The following is a 23599-nucleotide window of genomic DNA, read 5'->3' as shown; positions in this document are numbered from 1 at the left end:
TCCTTATATGCTATTAATAAAATATCCTATGTAAAATATGCCCTGATGACTTTACACTGATGGTCTCTATCTTATAGGAATATACCCTTTTATAATTTCTCCAGACGGCCCTTTCAAATAGGCAGACTGAGGACTTTTACCAAACAACTTCTTGGATAAATGCAACAAAAACAGCACTGGTATGAAACACTGAAATACCAGCTACTTCAATGAGATTTCTAAAACTATTCTATTTTGCTACAAAAGATTAAATATGACAGCAACACTAAATGTTTGGAAGCCAATAAGCAATTTGCAGAAAAATAAGTATTATGTATAGAATCACACATTTCATACAATTCCTACAATGATATCTTATAAATTAACAACTCTGATATTAAACAGACAACGTTTAGTAAAAATATATACAAAACTCTAAGATGAATTTAACACATATTCACAGTGGTATTGCTTTTCATTGAAATATCTTATCAATAATTTAAAAGCACAAATGATTTGTTTGGATGAAAAAATAAATTCAAGGGAGTTTTAATAATAAATTTCATTCAAATACAATTACTGTAAGTACAGCCCTTCGACATAAAATTTTAAGAAAACGTAAGGAATATATGAACATTTTAAATGTCATTCAACCATATTATTATTATTATTGTCAATAAATCAAATGTTAAGAGAAAATAATGGCAGAGAATGAATAGGTTAAGAGCCATCGCTTAATAGGTAAACCCATATTCCATCTTGTTTTATGAGAGAAAAGTTCAACTGACTACAGGCTTACACTGCTGCCAAAGATATAACAAACCTAACAATTATAAAGTTCAAAACTGAACAATGATAATGTTACACCATACATTAATATATAATTACCAAAGTCCGTATGTGGCAATTTTTTTTTTATCTAGAAATATGTGTGCTTCATTTACTTGCAACCTCTCCATTCATGCTAGGTTAAAAGAACTTACAGTCAAAATCTCTCTCCTAAAGCCAATATGAAAGTAAGGTCAACCTTGTCAAGCCTTTAAAATAACTACTACTTTTGTAACTGTAAGTAGCAGATAAACACTTATGAAATCACCACCTTAACATACTGAAGTTCACCAAATTCATCATACAACAGTTTCACACAAGCTATGTTGTAGATTTTGTACCAATTAATGATACTTGAAGAATAAATGCTTGGGTAACAAATATGCAAAACTTTAATTATCACTAAACATCAGAAATTAGGATAAACCATGCCAGTTACTTCATCCTAGAGAAACCAATTATAGGCCTACTACTTGACAAACAATGCTGGCATCAACTCCATACACTTCAAGAATTTAAAGGAACAATGTATTCCAAGTAATATGCAGTTATATCCAAAAATTACCTTGGAAGTTCTGTTTGAACTTTCTATAAACAAATGAATTTTCCTGTTGGCATAACTCCACAGTGTACATTATAAGCCAAATACAAGTTTGAATCCATGTGAACTAAAATATAAACCACTAGTGGACCTGCCAGTAATGGAAACACAGAACGTGTGTCTGATCGGTTCATATCACACTGGTTCTCTTTGTGTCTGATGGACATTAGCACCTGTGATTTCATATCCATTCAGATATAACTACACAAATAAACAGTTAATGGTTGTCGATGAAATTAGTAAGAACACAAAATTATGACAAACTCAACTGACACGCAATTTTCCAGAGGGTACCAAAATTTGATGAAATCTACAATTATTGCTTTCAAACATCAAGGCATGACTCATGAGCTCAGATATGCATTGTGACCAACCTATTCTATTGAGAATAAGAAAAAATGTACACATTTACAAGACAAAAAGGTATTTTACTGTAGCCTTTTCAATCTATCCTTCCTCATTACAACAGTTCACAGTTCATGCCCAAGCTCATGAAAGATATCTCAGTTCAAGATTAGTCTTTCACAATCACGGCAAATGGACGAAAGACAGTTCAAAGTGAGAAACACTTACATTACGATAATTTTATTGCCTTCTGATAAAGTGTGTCAACCACTTTTCCCATACTATGAATTGTTTCTAGAGCTGTTTCATAGGTCTTGTCCGCACGAGTTTCCTCAAACACTATTAGAACAGCTTCGCCTTGATCCAGAATACCATGAAACTTCTTATCCAAGATCATTTGAGATAATTTCTTCTCAACTTGCAGCGTGGGTAACTTAATGGACTGAGATATGTAGTCCACTTCCACTCTAGAATATGGTTCAATAATACGGCACAAGTTCTGTTCAAGCATATTATCATACAAAGTACCAAGATGGGCACGAACTATAACATCATCTTCCAACTCTTTTTTAAAGGATTTAACAGTCTGCTGAAAATCAGCCAGTGACCTCTTATGACTAGCTAAAGCCACAGATTTCATAGCTTCAATGTCTTTCCCAGCATACTTGAGAGCTAGTTTACCACTGATTATTTGTTGCACATCATCAGGAGTGTTCAACATTATTTTTGAGAGCAGCATATATTTCAATGCAACTAATGCCTTAGGGCTTTCTACACTATCATAACCTTCAAAAGCCTCATAAAAATACGAGTATGCTGTTTTAAAATCTCGCTCATCAGCTGCATGAAGTATTCCTGATTGTAAATCTAAGGCTGCTTGAAGCTTTGGAGGGCAGTATATGGCATTAGCAGTTGTTCTGGCAGACGTAAGAGCAGCACGAGCCTTCGGAAGATTACCTAAAGCATGGTAGGTTTTGCTTTCTAGCAGTTGAACTTCAACTAACAAGTTCTTGTCATCTAATTTCTTCAGTTCCTTTAGTAAAGTTGATCCCAGAGCAAGGGCTTCCGTAAACATACCGGTATCAAAATACAGGGCGATTAGCCGAGCTTCGAGAGACTGCCTTAAAAACGTTCTTCTTTCTTCTTTAGCCCATTCGATACATTCTGTACACAGCTGAACTTCCGTACCAATTCCTGCTTCCAGATCAAGGAAAAAGTCAACCAAAGATCGCACCAATTTTGCTGCCTTGGCTTTACTTATCAGGCTAAGAAATGGTCTTGTAGCTCTTATTAACTCTGCAAGTTCCTTTGCCTTGCCCTCCTTCTTATACAACTCACCTAACTGAAGTATGCCCTGCTCTTTGGCTCTGATGTTTTCTTCATCATATTCGGAAATGTCTTGATCTTGCACTATTTCACTCATTATGAGACCACTATCCGGTGTATTTGAACCAGACATACTTCGCACTCTTTCGAACAACAACGCACCCGCCATACTAGCAACTACCGAAAAACCGCTCCGTCATTCCTTGAACATCCTTTTAATGTTATCCAAACATCTATCGACCACGAGCGAATAGCACAGAACGCTAATAAACAAGGTAGGCTGTTGGATGCTCGAAGGGCAGGACGAATAGAAATGCATAATGTGACGACTTCTGCTGGTTGATATGTTCCTACACTACGCGGCGCTGGTGTCTCCGAACATGTGATTCTAAATGAGATCTGATGTGACTTAATTCGGAATTTACCGTTTAAATAAATGATTTAAAATTACTGTGATGTTTCACGACTGTGCATTCTGTTTACTGACCGATGACTGTGTTTATGGGCGACAGTGTTTTCGTTCAAATTAAGATATACAGTAGTGTTCCTTGTTTTGAAAGCAATATGTGAAAACCACATAGGAAATATTTTGCATTTAGTGATAATTTAATGACATTATTTCTGAAATTGGTTCGTCAGTATCTTCACGAATATATCAAACGTGCATGTGTCTATAGAGCTAAGTGATCTTTCATTAATTCTCTCCGAAATCAAACTCAGTTGCAATTATCAATTATAACCTTAAAAAACCTATGTTCAACTGTTTGTGTACATGCTACGTAATATAAACATATTATAACTCGTCTTTACCTGCGGTGCAGTGAACATTGTGACTCAGTGTAGCATAGTTAGTGGCGAGTGAAGTGTGCTAAATGGAGAACGAGCATGGAGGTGGTAGCACCAACCGTCCCCCGAATCTGGACATGGATTTGGAGGTCGACCACGAAGAAGAAATTCCCGCAAAGAATGAACAGATAGCAGGGAACTCTAATGATGACAGGCCTCCAGTTGACCAACAACAAAATATCTCAAAACGCGACACTAGCTCATCACCTACAGAATTGTATCCACGTACTCATAGGGGTCCTTATTTGATTAATGTTGAACCTGTGGGTAATAATAATACAGGCAATTTGCGTCCTATGGCTTTGGGTCGACTTTTTTATGACAATCAAATCAGTGTCATAAAAACTGTTAGTCGCAAAGGTGCTCGCCGGATTAAAATTACATTTAAGTCTGGTCAACACGCCAATAGTTTTTTGCACCATCCAATCTTACCAGAAAAGAATCTTAAACCCTAAATTCCATCCTCCAGCATTTATCGTATCGGAATTATTCGTGGTGTGGATAAAAATTTATCCAACGAAGACATAATGCAATTCATTGAATCTATAGAACCCATTAAACAAGTGCAAAGAATGAACAGAAGGATTAGTGTTGGTGATAAAATAGATTATGTGCCTACTGGTTCGTGAAAGTAACCTTCAGATCTCAAAACCTACCGGATCATGTATCTATTTTTAATGTGCTCTTAGAGATTGAAGTATTTATTTATAATCCAATTATATGTCAAAACTGTCAGCGATATGGACACATTGCTAAAAATTGTAGGACCAGCAATTCTCGTTGTGGGAGATGTTCTCTATCCCATTCAACACGGGAATGTCAGCAAACAATGTTAAAATGTCTACACTGCAATCTTAATCATTCAGTGAGATCACATTTATGCGAAGTTCATAAAAAAACAAGTTGCTATCAAAACAATTATATGCATTCAAAATGTATCTTTCGAAGAGGCACAAAATAAAGTACAGAAGGCATATAACCCACTTTCAGTAACGCATCAATTTCCCCCATTGTACTCTTCCGAACCAAACCAAACAGTAGAGCTTCCTAAAAAAAGGAAATTTACGGAAGTTATCTATCGTGAGCCTCGAGTCACCCCTTCCCCTGGCTATGATAGGGACGGTTACCTTCAAATAATTGGAACCCCCAGAACAGAAAATCGTTCATCTCCCATAACTAATAATACCCACGCACTGAGTAGTTCAGGGATTCGGTCTACAGTGTCATCCTCATATAATGAACCTGGAAGTAGTTTCCAGAAGGACAATCCATTACCTTTAACCCAAGTAAACTGCAATCGGCACTACGTGCTGAGTTTTTAATACTCTTGGAATTATTAGGGGGTAACCCACAATGGAGTCACTTGGTTAAGAGCATAAATGACAAAGTAAATAGTCTAATCGAACATGGCAATTTCGATCCTCCAGTGGAATTGTAAAAGCATACTAGGTAAGAGACATGAGTTAGTTAAACTTATTAATGAATATCATCCCCATATAATATTAATTCCAGAATCCTAGTTTAAACCAATGTATACTTTTAGATTTGTGGGTTATAAAACGGAAAGAATGGATGGTGCTGGATATGGCGGCGTACTAACGCTTATTGCCACTGGAATAACATATCAACGGTTGGATGTTGCCCATCATATCACAAACACCTTTTTTGTAGCAGTGAAAATTAACGAACTGATCATTGTGAATATTGTCACCCTCGTATACAGGATACAGCTACACAATGGTATACTTTCTTCTCTCAGTTTACTCCTTATCCTAATTTTATTGCCGGAGATGTGAATGCCCATCACACTGCATGGGGATCTCAGAACATTTCTGCTAAGGGTAGGAAAATTCTTAATGTAACGCAGATCCTAGACCTACTAATATTAAATGATGGATCTCCTACACGACTCACTGCACCGGGCAAGCTAAAAGCGCTATAGATCTTTCTATTTGTAGTCTCTCATTGGGTCACCGTAGTTTTTTGCAAACAATTAAAGATACCCATCTCAGTGACCATTTCCCCATATTTATTTCACTTAGTGGGAATATTGGCCATATAAATTTCGATTCCTCTACAAATAACCAAAACCGGCCCGACAGGTCACTCCATGGTTTTGATTTTGATATGTTTCACTGCTATTTAGATGCCAAGCTCAAACTCAGTTCTTCCCCTATAATCCAATATTCCTCATTTCTAGATGCAATTACCGAATATTTCAATATTTCTCATCCTATTCACCCAAAATCATGCACGAACAAGCCTGAAAAAATTGTAATACGATGGTGGGATAAACAATGTGATGCAATGGTCAAACGCCGCAAAATTCTCTTTCGACAGCTTCGAACTAACTTCACATATCATCACTATATCCTTTACCACAAGTATACAGCACTGATGCAACGCACCTTTAATCATAAACGAAATGAATCCTGGAAAAAGTTCATCGCTACTATTCATAGAAATACTAATCCACAAATCATTTGGTCTGCTATTCGATCCCTGGGTCACATTCGACGACGACACAATACTGTTACCATTCATCCTGATAATCTACAGACATTTTATAATGAACTCACTCCAGATTTCGTGATACCCCATTTTCCGCTGTCTTCGTGCGCACATAATGGTCGGTTTGACACACTTATGCAACCCATTGATCTAACAGAATTCCTTACTGCTGTTGACGGAAAGACTTCTACTTCCTCGGGTCCAGATTGCATTACTTACAAAATGATACAACATCTTCCACATAAAGCTCAAAAAATTTGAATCACTTACTTCAATTCGGTTTTAACATCCGCCACAACTCCACAGGATTGGAATCAATTTCTCCTAGTGCCATTAGAGAAACCCCCAACTGAAGGACATGTATATCCACGGTACCGAGGCATAACCTTGGGTTCCTGTACTAGAAAGGTTTTTCTACGTATACTGCTCAGTCGCCTACTATGGTGCTTGGAATATTATAATTTATTGCCAAAATACCAATTTGCTTTTATCAAGGGAAGAAGTACTTTTGAAGCTATAAACATTTTCTTAACGGATCTCACTTTAGCTCGATTTCGAAAACATGATACTCTTGCCATTTTCATAGACATCAAACAGGCATATGATAATGTTATTATTCATGTATTACTCCAAAATTTAACGGACAAGCAATTCCCTCCCAATTTTATAACTATCATAGGGCAACGTTTATACTATCGATGCCTACACGTTAAATCATCGTGGCAGCCTCCTAACATTCGTTATAGTTCCAAGGGATTACCTCAAGGTGACGTACTAAGTGGTATATTATTTGCATTATACCTAAAAGATCTAGAAACACACATTACTCGTGATGCTCGCATAATTACGTACGCTGATGATGTCCTAATATACGTTACTAAAAGTACCGTATTGGAGGCCAGACAAAACATCTCTCTAGCACTAGACAATGCAAATAATTGGTTCAAAGACCATGGATTTGAAGTTTCGGAGAGTAAGTGTGCTGCCATGGCATTCACCAATAAACGAATTTATGATCAGTCTCCTATACAAAGTAGTAATTTACTCATTCCGATTCGCACAACCCTTAAATATTTATTTATATATTTAGATAATAAGTTAACCTGGAAATATCATTTTGAATCCCTACAATATAAAACAAATAACTTTTCAAATATTCTCAAAGCCATTGTAAGGAGGAACTGGGGGGCGGACCCAGTCATGGCGTTGACAATCTATAAGGATACCATACGATCAAGGTTAGATTACGGATGTTTCTTTTTTAACATGGCATCTGCCACCCTTGTTCATAAATTAGATGTTATTCAATACAAAGCGATACGACTATGCATTGGTGCATTAAATCACCCCCCACCAACGCGTTGCTGGTTGAAACCGGAGATATGCCGTTCTTCCTACGGAGAAAGTTTCTAGCAAACAAGTTTTTAATAAGAAAAATCTCGCTTACCTCCTATTTGTTATTTCCTAAATTACAACTTCTCTCGGAATATTTTCAAAAACACCCTAATACCTAATTAAAACCGCCTGACCTCTTAACAGCCTTTGAAAACATTAGAGATTATAACAATCAAGTAATTAAATGTCCATCTCTACCTCATTATTCTTTCCCATACTCTGTATCATTTTATAAACCACAACTTCTTATAGCCCAATTTGAATTAAATACCAAACAAAGCATACAATATTCTCATATTATTCCTGTTCCCTTCCCAGTATGCCTATCTTCTCATCAGGAGGCATTAAGAATTTACACGGATGGTTCTCGAAATGACCAAGGTGTTGGAGCAGCCTACTACATACCGATACCCTCATCTACAACCTCCGGTAAATTCACACTACCAAAACAAGCTTCTATCTTCACTGCTGAATAATTTGCCATTCGACAGGCCCTATTATATGTCAAACATCATGCTATACCCAAAGCCATCATATTTTCTGATTCACAGAGTGTTCTAAAATGCATACAATCCACTCAAAGTCCAAGTTCTTGGTATGTCCTCAATATTAAGAAAACTATTATTTAACCTAGACCAAAACCATCAGGATATAACGTTGGTCTGGATTCCAGGCCATTATAATATTACCGGCAATATTAAAAATTGATCTACTTGCCAAAGACGCTGCGTTAGGAAATGGGTTCAACTGTAACATCGCTATTCCCGCTACCGACATTCAACCTCTCATAAAACATGCACTTTGTCAGGAATGGCAGGATGATTGGAAAGGATCTGCGACTTTAAAGGGTAGTTTTTATTTCAATGTGCAACCTTCCATCTGCCTACGGCCATGGTTTGCTAAGGGGAAATACACACGTCGGCTTGTTACCACTATCATTCGCCTTCGTTTTAACCATGTACTCACACCCGCCTATAAATTTAGATTTCATTTAAATGACTCACCGATATGTAGTTGTGGTAACGCTATTGGGGATGCTAATCACATTATTCTCCAATGTAAAACATTTACATCACAACAAAACCTTCTATTCCAACGATTACTAGAGCAACAGGTTGCCTTTCCCACACGTGTCTCTTGCCTAGTATCCAATCCCACACCAGAAATTTTTCTGGCTATCACGGACTACTTAAATCAATGTAAAATTTGTCTCTGAATGCTCCCACACAATTGAAATTACCAAATGTGATGTATCTAGTTCTTCCTAATTTCAACACACATTCTTGCGACAATAATACGCATACAGTAATTTCACTTAATAAGAAAACAGTGTCTACAGTGTTCAAGCGAGTATACATTTGGTGACTGGGTTAATTGCCGTGTGCAGCGCCCAACAACGCACGAGAAGAGGAAGAATATTACAACTCTGCAGGCACCCACATGATTATTACGTACTGGTACGTCATACACATTTAATTACTGTATAACTACTTAAATTATATGTTAACATGCTCGGCTTAATGAATCTTACCAGCACTTCACCCCATCAGTCAGTTAACTGGACACATTTGACATTTTCCGGATATGTTTTGCTGTCGTACGAGTCTGCATTTCATTCCTTACTTCTTTTACTCGGAAATAAAATCGGTATGGTATGTAATGGGAAATTAATTTTGGTACCAAGTCCTGAGCATGTCCAGTACAGCACCCAACTCCATGAGAAACAGTAATTGGAGGTAAACTATCCAGGCAGAACTGAAATATTTCTCCCCATAATACTTCTTGTACACTAAAATTTCTCACAACTTCCTCTACATGAGAAAACAAAAATGATAATTAATACCTCATCAAATCAAAACACCTCCATCTCCTCTGTATTAAATAAAATGGCGTATGGTTTTTAGTGCCGGGAGTGTCCGAGGACAAGTTGGGTCGCCAGATGCAGGCATTTTGATTTGATGAGGCGACCTGTGCGTCGTGATGAGGATGAAATGGTGATGAAGGCGACACATACACCCAGCCCCCGTGCCAGCGAAATTAACCAATTATGGTTAAAATACACGACCCTGCCTGTAATCGAACCCAGGACCCCTGTGACCAAAGGTCAGCACGCTAACCATTTAGCCGGACTCATCTGTATTGTTTTGCAGAGAACCAATAAAATCTGTCACTTTGCTTGCATGTTTAACAAAATACCCACAGAGGTGATGAATAACATTCACTTTTGACCTGGTGAAAGGAACTATTAGACCGCCTCTGTGATGTAGTGTTTCGTGTGATTAGCTGCCATCCCCGGAGTCCCAGATTCGATTACCACTCAGCCTCGGGAGGTCAACTGAGTAGAGGGGGTTCGATTCCCTCCTCGGCCATCCTGGAAGTGGTTTCCATCTTCTCCTCCAGGCAAATGCCGGGATGGTACCCAACATAAGGCCACGGCCGCTTCCCTCCCTCTTCCTTGTCTATCCCTTCCAAACTTCCCCCCCAACAGGCCCCTCTTCAGCATAGCAGGTGAGGCCGCCTGGGCGAAGTACTGGTCATCCTCCCCAGTTGTATCCCCGGACTGAGAGTCTGAAGCTGCAGGACACTGCCCTTGAGGTGGTAGAGGTGGGATCTCTCGCTGAGTCCGAGGGTAAAACCGTCCCTGGAGGGTAAACAGATTAAGATGAAGAAGAAGAATAAGAATAAGAAAGGAACTATTTGTTCCTCTTCCCAACTTGACAATAGTGGCTGATTCAGAGGTAAGTTAGCTGTAATATTTGTCCTGAGCTGTACTTACGATTTTGGCATTCTCTTTGACAACAGCTTTTGCCATGATACTAATCTGACTGAAAAAGTATGTTAAGGGTACTGTCACTTAAAGGCAGACCTTGACGTGAGATAGGCTTCGACCACTTTGAGAATAGAGTGGGATCTTATGGGGGTGAAAAAGAATGCCGATTTTCATTCGAATGTTTATCGTAACTCGACTTGCAACCCTGGATATAGCAAGTTGTATTTGCATGCGTTATTATATTGAAGCACATGCCAAAGTATACGTCCTACTTCTCAAATGCTTAATCTTTCTCACTTTTCAGTTCGCGAAAAGTTAACACCAGATATTTTGCATGTATATATCTGGAGAACGTATAAAACAACCGAAAAGACCAAAAACTGTTTACACACTTCCACATTAAGCCGTCAAAAAGAGCGCGTACATGGACTTTTATCGATACCTGCGCTGCAGGTGGCGGAGGACATGTACACTGTGTCTGTTAACATGTGATTCAGAGGAAGTCGTCACACTATTCATTTCTATTCGTCCTGTCAAAGGGCCTGCACAAGGGATGAATGTAAGCCCACGTCCACCATTTATCACTATTACAAAATACGACTTGACCGCTGAAAACGGTACATCGGTACAAAGTATATTTGGAAGATTTTTTGACTATTTCTTTAAATGTTTGAAAGTAGGCGCAATGATATTAATGATATACATCTGAAGGAATACTGCATACGTAGAAATAATACAGAATGCTTTTATATGTAAATAGAGCGTGCAATGTAGCATTTGCGTACAATAGTTTAAATCTGGCTAAGACGAAATCACTAAAGGTGACAAATAGCTGATGAACGCAACAATAAATTCATTTGCGCATGATTTTAATTTTCACTGTCGTATCTGCCATACTTTTTGTGTACAGTGAATCATTAACAACATTTCAAAATATTATGGTGTAAGTTTATGTCTTTTGCTGGACAGGCTTAGTTTGAACGTCTGCTGAAGAGACCGGAACGTACCTGAACAAAAATCCTTCTGGCAGGTCTGCGTTACACCCATTAAACTATTCAACACACTTTCCAATACTGTATACGACGTACTGTATACGACGGATTACTGTCAAACACCGAGTCTTCATTGTTTTATTTTAACGTATTGCAAGCGTTTGTTAGGCTACGTCCTGAAATACATGTTTACTGAGGTGCATTCAAGTAGTTGAAATTTTCATCCGGTAATAACGTGTAGGTTATTAGACACTATTAATTTGTATAACTGAGATCACCTCCTCCATGGTGCCTCAGTGATCCCGAGAGCGATGCCGGCGGGAGCTTCGGCTCCTGGCAGGGTCACCCTTGCCGGTAAGGTCGAGGATGAGGGGCCAGACTAAATGACAGACCTTCAGCTGTAGGTCCTGAAGGAAGAAAATCTTTGTCTCAGGGAGTAGGGAATGAGAACACCATCAGTCCTGAAGTCGCAGCATGGCAGGGGCAGAGGCCAAAAGAGGGCAGCCCCCTCACTGCCCTATAGGCACTGTGGGCCCATATCTCACATGCCCGAAATAACTCCCATGAAAAGTCAAAACTAGAGATACACCGGACTGCTGAACTCGATGGCAACATGGCGAGGATAAAGGATTATGAGATTTGGAACATGGAATATAAGAGGATTAGCCGGAAAGGAGAATGAATTAGTGGCAGAATTCGAGAGAGCAAGACTTGTAGTGCTGACACTGACATAGACAAAAAAGAAAGGTCAAGGAGTGGATACAATGGTGAACGATCATGTGCTCATTTATAGTGGAGTTAGCATCAGATTAAGGGCCAAATCAGGAGTAGCACTACTGATCCACAAGAACTTCAGAAACAAGATTCAGGAATGGAAATTCCACACGGATAGAATTCTAACGGTCAGCATACGATTAGATCCAGAGATGGAGCTGATGACATTTATTGTGGTTTACGGAGTGAACGACGATGTAAGAAAGGAGGAGAAGGATAGGTTCCACGAAGAGCTGCAGAATGTGGTGGATGACACTCGAGGGGAAATCATTGTATTAGGAGATCTCAACGGCAGAGTCGGAAACCAGCCAGAGGGAAGTGGCGGAGGTGTTGGCCGGCATGGTGAGCCTGTGGTTAACAACAATGGTGAGAGGATTGTTGATTTCTGCGTTGCCAATAATCTCGTCTCAGTGAACACCATGTTCCCGCATAAGATGATGCATATGTACACGAGGGAGGAACCCAGCCGAGATGAGCTCTCCATCATAGATTATGTGTTAGTGAAGAGAGATCACCTCCAGAAGGTGACAGACTGTCGAGTATACCGTGGCTATGAAATAGGAAGTGACCATTTTCTCTTGATAACAACAATGGAAACAACAGCAAAGGTACAGAGGAAACAACCTAAGAACAAGAAGCAAGAAAAGATTAAGGTGTATAAGTTAAGAGAGAACAGGGAGGTACAGGAGCAGTTCACACAGGAAGTGGAGGAGGAGCTTTATGAAAATGTCATGATGGGATATGACATAGTGATTGGTTTATATTTTTACGGCGAGTTACTCATGCAGATTTTGATTGGTACTTAATTATTAGGGTTATCCAAGTATTAATAATGGCTAGTATTAGATTAGATTTAAAGTGTGATGTCATGAAACAGATATCTAATACTGGAAATAAATGATGTAAATTTTCTTCCAGCTGCTCGATTCTAAACGACGATAAACTATTATAAACAATTATAAAATATAATTACGTCAGAATATGAGTAGGGACTTGTTAAAGAAACCATTCTTCCGCGGAGATAGAATTTGTTGTTAATTAAGATTCATTAACTCATTTAAACTTATTAAATTATTAAATTCAGTGGAAATCGTATTTGTGAAATACCTTAAAACGAAGTGAGTAACTTGAAGGTGCATTCTGGAAATGTTAGTTTACTTTTTGGGAAAGTTCAAATATTAACGCAACGCTTAAGGAGACATATCCGAAGGTAATGGATTTCACTGCCACAAAGTATTGTAAGCGCTGTTGTTGTTGTATTGTTTGACTTTGCTTGATGGAGCACTGAATGTGCTGGGATGATTAAAGTGGAAACTTTGGTCATCAACCGATGTAACTTAATTGTGTTTAGCCTTCAGCTTAGAAACTTGGATCGTCATTGGGTCATCAACTTCAGTGATTTAGATTAAGGCCATATGCCACTGTAGCATCATTTTCCTTGTGGTCATCATCCACAACGACCTTAAAGTAAATTAGAAGTTTAGAAGTCGGTCCATGACATAGTCGCAAGTCACATAGTTTCAATTAATGGTCCATGCCGTACAACCACTGTGTAGCACACACCGATTGGACTGCCTTAATTATACTCAGAGTCCAGAGTTTGTGTTACGAGGGCTGGACCATCACGGGTCATTATGATGGTACATGCAGTCTCACGTGGAAACCAAACTTACGGATTTCCAGACTTTCTTTCCTTCATTTAATATTTGAGACAATAGTTTCTAGTAAGGATGTTCATCAGGCCGTTAAGTCAAAGGCTCAAACCAGTATTCTGCTCCTCTGTGTTTTAAATTGTAGTGGCGTCGAGTGGACAAGATTGAGTCCAAATTATATTAAATTTTAATATTTTTCATCCTGAATTCATTAATAAAAAATAAATATTTCTTGAATATATCTTTCATTTGAGTAGATAGGTTAGCATTACTGAACCCTACATTTACTTCATCAAGTGACGAAGAACCCGCAACGACCGAAGGGACAGATCTCATGAAAGAAGCTGATAGGTAAGGAAGGTAGGTATCGATCATGGCCCAAGTGTTCAATATATAGGGTAAAACATTAAGATGTAAAAATAAACCAACTTGTTCATATTTATTTCAATTTATTATTTACAATAACTGAAGTTATGTCAGTCCTAATCACTATGAGAAGGTGTGTCTGTACAGTATTTTCTGTTAAGTTATGGATAAAGGTAACTGTATCTAGTGCTAAGTAAAGCCAGTTTCTTTAAGTAATTTAGTTTTTCTGACTTAATAGGTATTAGCTCATCATAACATTTAACAGACTGAGAAGGGAGTTCTTGGTGAACATTGTTTTTTAACAATGGAAACATGTATGTTGGTGCAACGGAAGACATGCCTTTACCGACACTTATATCATTCTTTTTTTCTTTCTTTCTTTCTTAATCTGCTTGCCCTCCAGGTTTGGCTTTTCCCTCGGACTCAGCGAGAAATCCCAATCCCACCTCTACCGCCTGAAGGGCAGTGTCCTGCAACGGGAGACATTGGGTCGGGGAATACAACTGGGGAGTATGACCAGTACGTCGCCCACGCGTCCACACCTGCTATGCTGAAGAGAGGCCTTGGTGGAGGATGGGATTATTGGAAGGGATAGACAAGGAAGAGGGGAAGAAGCGGCCGTGGCCTTAAGTTAGGTACCATCCCGGCATTTGCCTGGAGGAGAAGTGGGAAACCACGGAAAACAACTTCCAGGATGGATGAGGTGGGAATCGAACCCACCTCTACTCAGGTGACCTCCCCAGGCTGAGTGGACCCAGTTCCAGCACTCGTACCACTTTTCAAATCTCGTGGCAGAGTCGGGGATCAAACTCGAGCCTCCGGGGTGGCAGCTAATCACACTAACCACTACACCACAGAGGTGGACCACTTATATCATACTTGTGCAATTGTTGAAATGTGAATGTTTTGTACTCGCTCACCTCAAACTTCTCAATATTTTTGGTTACAGATGGTCTAAAGAATCTTTGTACGTGATCTGTGAATTTTTTATCATGTCCCCTTCCATCCTGACAACCTCAAATTTGTTTCGACAAGTTGCACCCAACCTTCATACATCTCCGTCCTTTCTACCTTTCGTTTCGTTTTATCAATAATGGCAAATTTTCGGTCACATGGAAGGAAGCTGTGACCCATTATTGGTACTTATATAAAACATTGGTGAATTTAGCTGTGAATACCAGCGTGAACAAGAATCTGATCATTGTGTAATTCTGGTTTTGACCCCTGAAATTGTCTGAAAAAAAAGCTTAAGTATTTTTACATCTTTGTTCATGTAATTTTGGAAATACTGAAACAAGCATGATAAAACTTCTGTTTCAGGCCACAAATACATCACGGCTTTTTTGATTTGCAACTGTATATGCAAATATTATATAGCCTCAACTGCCGAAAATAGAAATACTTCACCTACTTTCAGATGAGGAAAAGGAATATTGTGTTGAAAGTCAAAATTCTATATGGACATGATCCTGTGATTCTTGCTCAACTTTCTCAAGTTCTTTGTAAAATGTATTTGTCCTACATTTATGGACTCAAATCTGTAGCCAGCTTCTCCCTAATGGTAAAGTTTTCCCATGGTCAGTTTTGAATTTCAGAAGGGCACATGATCCACAAACTTTTTTTGGTGCTTCAAAATCGCAATTAAAGTGATGGCGAAAGTAATCAAGATAAAATGCATAAGTAACCTCGCACTTAAGTTTATGTACATCACTCCCAGATTTCAGGTAAAGAAAGGCATCTGGATAATGTTCTTTGCTGAAAACGGTACGTATTTGTAAAACATTCAGTTCACTTGAGAAAAACCTGCATTTACTATGGTTTCTTTTGTACCGACAAACTGTATAAAGAAATCGTCTAATATGTCTAGTAGTAGGGCTAGGTATATTCTAAAACAACGGGAGCTGATTCAGCATTTTCCCACGATGTCATTGACCCCTGGCAAGGCCATTGACCCACTAGTACCACGTGTTATTGTTTACACACAAGACCACGTGCTTTTGTTTACAAACATAAGCACGTGTTAGGCGCGGAGTCTGAATAAGAGAACGACCCTAACCTCACAGCTGTCATCTTGAAGGCTCCTAACCTCACTTTTTGACCACGTGCTCCTGTTTTAACAGGTGTGAGGCGCGGAATTTGAATAAGTGTGCAAGGCTATCCTTACAAATTTCATCTTGAAAGGACTTAACCTCACTGCACGTGCTTTTTGATTGACCACATGTTCGCGTTTGACAGCTCCAACACGAACACGTGCTCTTGTTTTGACAATTGTGAGGTGCGGAATTCGAAAAAGTGTGCAAGGCTAACCTTACAGACTTCATCTTGAACTTAACCTCACTGCATGTGCTTTTTTTATTGACCACGTTCTCGTCTTTGACAGGTTTCAACAAGACCGCGTGCTGAGGCACGGAAGTGTTCAAGGCTAACCTTATAGACGCCATCTTAGAGCTGCGTATATTCTCTCCATGTGCTGTTTTGTTTGACTGCGTGCTTGTGTTTGACAGGTGTTATCACGAACACGTGCTGACGCGCGGATGAGTGCAAGGCTAACCTCACAGACGCTATATTGGACGGGTCTAACTACACAGAGCTTAGTTTTACGGTCAGATGTACTTCTCGACACAACGCTATCTTGCAAGATGACCTTCCCGACGCTATGTTAAAGGGGCCTATCCTTCCAGCGTATAGTTTTAAGGCTAGATGCCCTTCCCGTCGCCATGTTGCGAGATGCTCTCCCCATTTAATCTTATTTGCCTTGTGTAAAAGTGGGAAGCCATAGAACGCCATCTTCTAAGATGCCTTTTCCCAAGACCATCTTGGAGGGGCCTCACCCTCCCTTCACCACACCATCTTAGAGGCTTTACGTTTCTATCCAATAGACAAATAACTATGAACGGCGAGATGTCCTTTCCCGATGTCATCTTGCCATATCCCCCTACATTCCTGACACTATCTTTGTGGGCCTTTCGTCTCCGTCTGAGCGACAGATAACTATGAACACTCCTCCTCATCCTTCTCAAAAATCAAACCCCGTGATTTTTAAACTGAAGGCTTGAACGTAATCCAATCAGCTAATATAATGAACAATAATGTACATCTACTTTTACGGTTTTCGAACAAACGAAATCACAATTTTGTTGTTAATACAATTGAAGAACTATCTGATGTCGATCCCCGGTCTAGTTTGCAAAGAATAACGGATGAGACGATCAGACTAAATAATTTAATAAATTAACATTACATGATAACTATACATTAATAATACCTATCATCCCGTTAGGCTGCAGATACACTTACGTTATTGTTATGTTATGAAACTGGCATGCATGGTGTAGAGTTGTCCTCTTGTTCTTTTCACATTCTCATAAGATGTGTCGCGTAAATTTTACAATTTTTACTCACCTTTCTTTACCCTTTTCGTTAGGTAAAAGATGAGGAGGGAGCGGTAGATGTATCACGGGGGTGCGGTAAGAGGAAGATGAATTTTGCCCTTTTTGAATTTTTTCTCATTCATAACAGATTTTACAATATAATATAAAAATCATTTTAATTTTTGTATAGATATTTAATGTTAATCTATTATAGTAAAACTAAAACAATATAGTTTTTTTGCATTACTCATCATCATGATCATCGTCATCATTAAAAGTGATTTTTTGAATATTGTAAACAATTATTATTATTATTATTATTATTATTATTATTATTATTATTATTATTATTATTATTATTATTATTACTATTTGTGATTTTATATAAAGATAGATGTTATAATTTTCTGAAAATGTTGTTAAAGATTCATTATTTTTTCGAAAATAAACATAATGTTACATATTCAATATGTGAATGAAATTAGAAATTTAAAAAAATAATTGTTAAACACTATTAGAGATTTTCGTATATTGAAAACATATACAATTGATATAGAAATGATAAAAATCGAATTTCATTTTTTAAATAATGCTGATAAATATAAAAATCTAGAGAATATTATATTTTACATAATACTACATTTTGAATATAGAAATAAGTATAGAATTTTAAAATGAATGAAATCTTTTTCATTTTTGTATATACTTCTATTTTCAATATTTTTAGATAATCTTTTCCCTTTTACACATATTCATTATATTTGCAATAATGAAAGTTTCATGAATATTATTTACATAAAAATCATGGCAAAACAAACAGCTATACGTTTTTGTATACCCATGGTACACTCGCAAGAGAAACACTACTCCACTGACGTTTATTATCAAATGGAATTAATGAACATTTATTCTGTTCAATAGTAAAAACATGACGTCTGCGTGAAAGTATTCTCATCTATCCACAAAAAGCAGCATTTTTAGCTGCTAGTACATTACGAAAGTGTTGAACATATAAATGCCTAACTACACTTTAACGTACACCTATTGCCTTTTTCACAGATTGTGAATTTTCTGTCTCATATGCATGCATTTTTGATGCTGAACCAATGAACTCAGTCATAATATTCATACTATATTCATCTTCCATAAGACCTATGACTTTCTTATTAAGTGGCTTAATGTCAAATTGATAACATGGTGAAAAAGAAGAAGTTTTGAAGTATTCAGAATGGTTACGCATCACATTGTAGACGTTCGTATTCCGAATATGATAAATCTATTTGCTTTACGTCGCACTGACACAGAGAGGTCTTATGGCGACGATAAATGATAAATAAAACTATCTGTATCCATGTACAAAAATGAAAGATGTTTAAACTGCTGCTTTGCAAATCCATAATGAAAATCATACATTTTTAGTTTGGATAAATCTAGTATTACCATTCCCAAATATATTGGCTTTGCATAAACTATCCCACTTCTTTCACTTCAACAGTAATAAGGTCACGATCAATGACATGATAGAATTAAAAATTCGGTTTCTAGATGTACTTGCGTGCCCCATCCCGTCCATTCCATTGATTAATTAAATGAATGTAACGATGTTTGCGTACATTTTCCATACATTTTCCATAGACGGAGTTATACATGAGTTTAAAAGACGTACTTTCAAATGTTGAAGTAGCACTTTGACGATGCTCTGCATTTAAATCCATGTACTTTTTAAGCCACGCTTCCTGATTAAACGCGTTAATACGATGAATACACTCTAATTGTAAACCATATTCTGGACATTGAACAAGACATTGAATGTGAATAACATACCGCTTTTTTGGAAATAGGGTAGCTAGCAGTTTAACATGCTTTGACGTATTACCAGGGGGAATCATTTTTTTCAACACAAAAGGGAAGGTCATAATGTGATTTAGCACTTTAGAAGGGTATGCAAGAGAAACATCTGACACGAAACCGCGATTAAGATTTTTAGCAGCCAGATGAACATCAAAATGTTCAATTTCGTCTTCTGTTAGTCATACAAAATATTTATATGATAAAGCCTGTGACATTGTATACCCACACAGATTATTAACATCAAAATACATACGATTAGAACTTTCTCAGACTCATAATTGTTGAGGTATGGATTAATTGCGATTGTATGTCTGTTAATAAGCGAAACAAGTCCACCGCGAATTCTGCGTTGAAAAAACTAAAGCATGTCAACATCAGTAAGAAGATGAAGTCTAACACCTGTATACTTTAACATTGCATCTCACGAAAGACCGGGAGACGTGTAGTATTAGCAAGGGTCTAATCCTTAAAGAGTTAAGCACATTTTACGGAACTTTTCAAATACATCACAGAGTAAAGGTGTGTCTACTTTTAAATACAAGTCAGCATATTCACGTAATGACTTTATATTAAATGTTGACCACACATTACATGCATGCAAACAGTCTTCGTCTGAAATGGATACTGTATGCTTATCATGTATGGATGAGCTTAGTGATGGTCTATTTCTTCCATTTAATACACTTGAAAATGCTGACTGGGGAGGTAATTTTATTTCTTCTAACTTTTGAAAGCTTTGAATATAGTCATATGGCAGAATACCTTTCTTATACAAAGTTTAAATTTTTCAGGATCTGGAAGATACTCATGAACGTATTTTAAGTCCTTGCTTGAAAGTCCATTTGTTATAAGACAGTAGTGACTTGTGTTTTCACTGCAAACGTACAAAAGATGAATGTGATGTTTCTTAGGTGAAAAAGTGTATACAGCAGACTTACAATTCTCTCACCCTTTACACCGTACACAGAAAATAACAAATCATGATTGTTTTTATCAACTTTAGAAATGTTTGTTATGTCCATTGGAAAAGTATCATCTTCAGAATTTAACTATGTTGCAACACAATAAGCATATCTTCATACTGTGAAGTTCTTGATGGATTATGTGTTGCTGGATTTAAGGCCATTGCCACACACCATAAAAAGCAATAGTCATCATTATTCTGAATGTTGATAACGGATTTTTTGTCTGCAATGGCTTTCCGAAGTGAGATATATTGTCTTCCTGAATTAAATGAATCAAACTTGCAGACATTAAGATGAAGATGAGAAATATTTTGTACTGCCTTACTGCTCGCACCCTCTTTAAACTTTTGAAATTTTGCAAGCAATTCGTCTATAATGTCTTAACGAAACGATTCTGAAATATTATCAGAACGTAACAGTTTCATCATTTCGATGTTATATAAAAAGGTTTCATGAATTTCATTATTATCTTTAAAATAATAAATTACATGTTAATGAGCCATTTAGCTTAAGTGCAGAAAGTGTAGTTAGCAAAGAAGATATTTTATCTTCAAACACATTATGTCATGATATTAAAATGAAATTGGACCTGAAATATTCATTGACATTTTTATAATACCACTTATTATACGTGATGAAAAACGTGTATTAATAATTTCCCAATTAGATGCCATGTCAAGAAATAGGAAAATAAAAATAAAAATATGTACTTAATTCATATTCAATTCATGCTATGTGTGCGTTAATGTTTACGAGATATAATATTCAATTAAATATCGTTAAAACTAAGAATACAGGTGTTGTTTTCTAATCCGTGATATGATAAGGCAATTGTTCGTTGATTTATATTTTCAAGATCAGAATCGGTTAGCGTATTTAATCTATTAGGTAAAAATACGTTAAATTCTTCGCAGGTGCATAATATTCTGTCTCCATATTTCCTAGATATTCCTTCAAGTGAAATAACTCTAAAATGTTCATTGAGAGGAAGATCGGTTACTTTTCTTGTAGGGGTTCCACTAAATCGTCCGAGATTGCTAATTCTAGCCATACTATAAAGAACATACTTATATTAGTCTAGTTTCACAATAAACAAACGCACGATAGTTTTAATAAAAAGATAAAAATCATACCTTCAAAAGGTAAATGATGTATGCGGCGAAAGAGGTTACAGCAAAGCACCCAATCCTTTATGCGATGTGGATGCACCAAAAACATATCAATCAGTAAACATTTTTCATACGGCGTTTGTCGCTCTGGTATTGTGTGCCTTCTTTTTACGAAAATAAAGATAATATCTAAAAAAGAAAAAGAAAAATTAAAAAAATACCGAAAAAAATATAATAGCAATATATTATAATTTTTAATCAACTTACTTTTTCAGATGAATGTACAAAATCAAGAAACAAGATTTTTGTTTGTAAGAGAAGATAGCAGATAACAATCACCGATGATGATAGCGATGATGATTTTCCTAAAAAGAAAAAATCGTAAAAATATAATTCATTTTACTTTCTAAATATAAATATATATAAAAAAATTTTCAAACAGTACACACGTGCTTACCTTAGCTCAACTTGTCGCGATAGCTGCTTTGATAAAAGTAAGAGAGGGCGGATAATTGATTGTCCGCTTATATACACACGTATCGATCAATGTTCATTATCCGTCCTCGCTTTATTTTATAAAACGATGAACACATTGGGTTGGGTCCACCTCCACTTTTACACACATATATTAGAATTGTACAATGCTCCGAATAACCAAAATAATAATTATTGAATTTTACAATTTTATAAAATAAAAATGCACTGATATACACAGCCGAACAGAGCGAGTGACTGAGCATAACTGCACAGTGCACAAGTACTGCACTGCTGTCTTTTGTTCTCACAAACGAAAACGATACGCCATACACGTAAGAAAGAGGTGGCCAGAAAAGATGAGTTTTGCTAGCCACGGAATAAATAATCCATACAATATTTATTATGTTGACGGACATGTTAAAGAACCTGCCATCCTGAGCTTAAAAGGCCAGCGCTATACCACCTGAGATATTCGGACCGACATAAATAATTTTAAAATTTAATAGATAACTATCATCACATTTTTACATGGTTCGTCATTTCGTAACCTCTGGTTATTATTATTATTATCGTATGGCATTTACAAGCATAATCTGTAAAAATATACAATTAACATACACATTAAAATATAGAGGTAATTAAACTAGAATGTCCAGCTTCGACAACCAGTCCACTGCACTTGGTGTCAATTCATGCAGAGTCCGTAAACCGTCCTTAAATGCTGACAGTGGACAGCTCTCAACAACATGAAGCAATGTCTGCTTCTCAGCACCACACTCACACGCAGCACTTTCACAATATCCCCACTTTTTCATCATATATCGGCACCTGCCGTGGCCTGTTCTGAAACGGTTGAGTTTTGACCACTCATGTCGAGGAAGATCGAAACCTGGCACTTTCCTCGTTGGGTCTTTAATCAGAAAGGCGTTAGTGGGTGGACATTGTTCCCATCGCTGTCTCCATTCTGCTGTTACACTGAATTTTTCATAGGAGTGTAGATCAGTCCAGAGTGGATTCCTGGATTTTAACCTCTGGTGATAGGAAGTTATGTAAGATTTCTCTCTGCCTGATTTCAAGCTTGGAAAATTAAACCACAATTCTAATTATAAACAGAGGTGTCTAGCTCAATTGCATGTTTTTACTAACTGAGTACTGAAAAGCACAAGAGTATAAAATGCCATGCTTTTTACAGTGCACTGACACAGATGGCAACGATGATGGGATACGACAGGACTAGGTCTTAGAAGGAAGCCTTAACTAAGATACTGCTCCAGCTTTTGACTGGTGTGGAATGTGAGAAAACATGGAAAACCATCTTCAGCGCTGACGACAGTAGGATTTTAACCCGTTATTGCCCGAAAATTCACAGAGAGTCTGAAATTAAGCTGTGTAAAAACATATTACATGCCAGAATTATTAGAAAATTCCGATTAGATACTAG

General features: G+C 37.3%; 1 protein-coding gene across 1 annotated transcript; it reads right to left on the bottom strand.

Moving 5' to 3' along the window:
• Positions 1 to 212: 212 nt before the first annotated feature.
• Rpn6 (regulatory particle non-ATPase 6) lies at positions 213 to 3305 on the bottom strand. Its single transcript, XM_067141100.2, has one exon. The coding sequence runs from the start codon at positions 3246 to 3248 to the stop codon at positions 1983 to 1985; it is 1266 nt and encodes a 421-aa protein (XP_066997201.1). The 5' UTR covers positions 3249 to 3305; the 3' UTR covers positions 213 to 1982.
• Positions 3306 to 23599: the final 20294 nt, after the last annotated feature.

The sequence above is a fragment of the Anabrus simplex genome, chromosome 2 (assembly GCF_040414725.1).
Source record: "Anabrus simplex isolate iqAnaSimp1 chromosome 2, ASM4041472v1, whole genome shotgun sequence".
Classification (NCBI taxonomy): Eukaryota; Metazoa; Arthropoda; class Insecta; order Orthoptera; family Tettigoniidae; genus Anabrus; species Anabrus simplex.
Note: the sequence above shows the minus strand (reverse complement) of the source record. Positions and strands in the feature narration are given on the sequence as shown.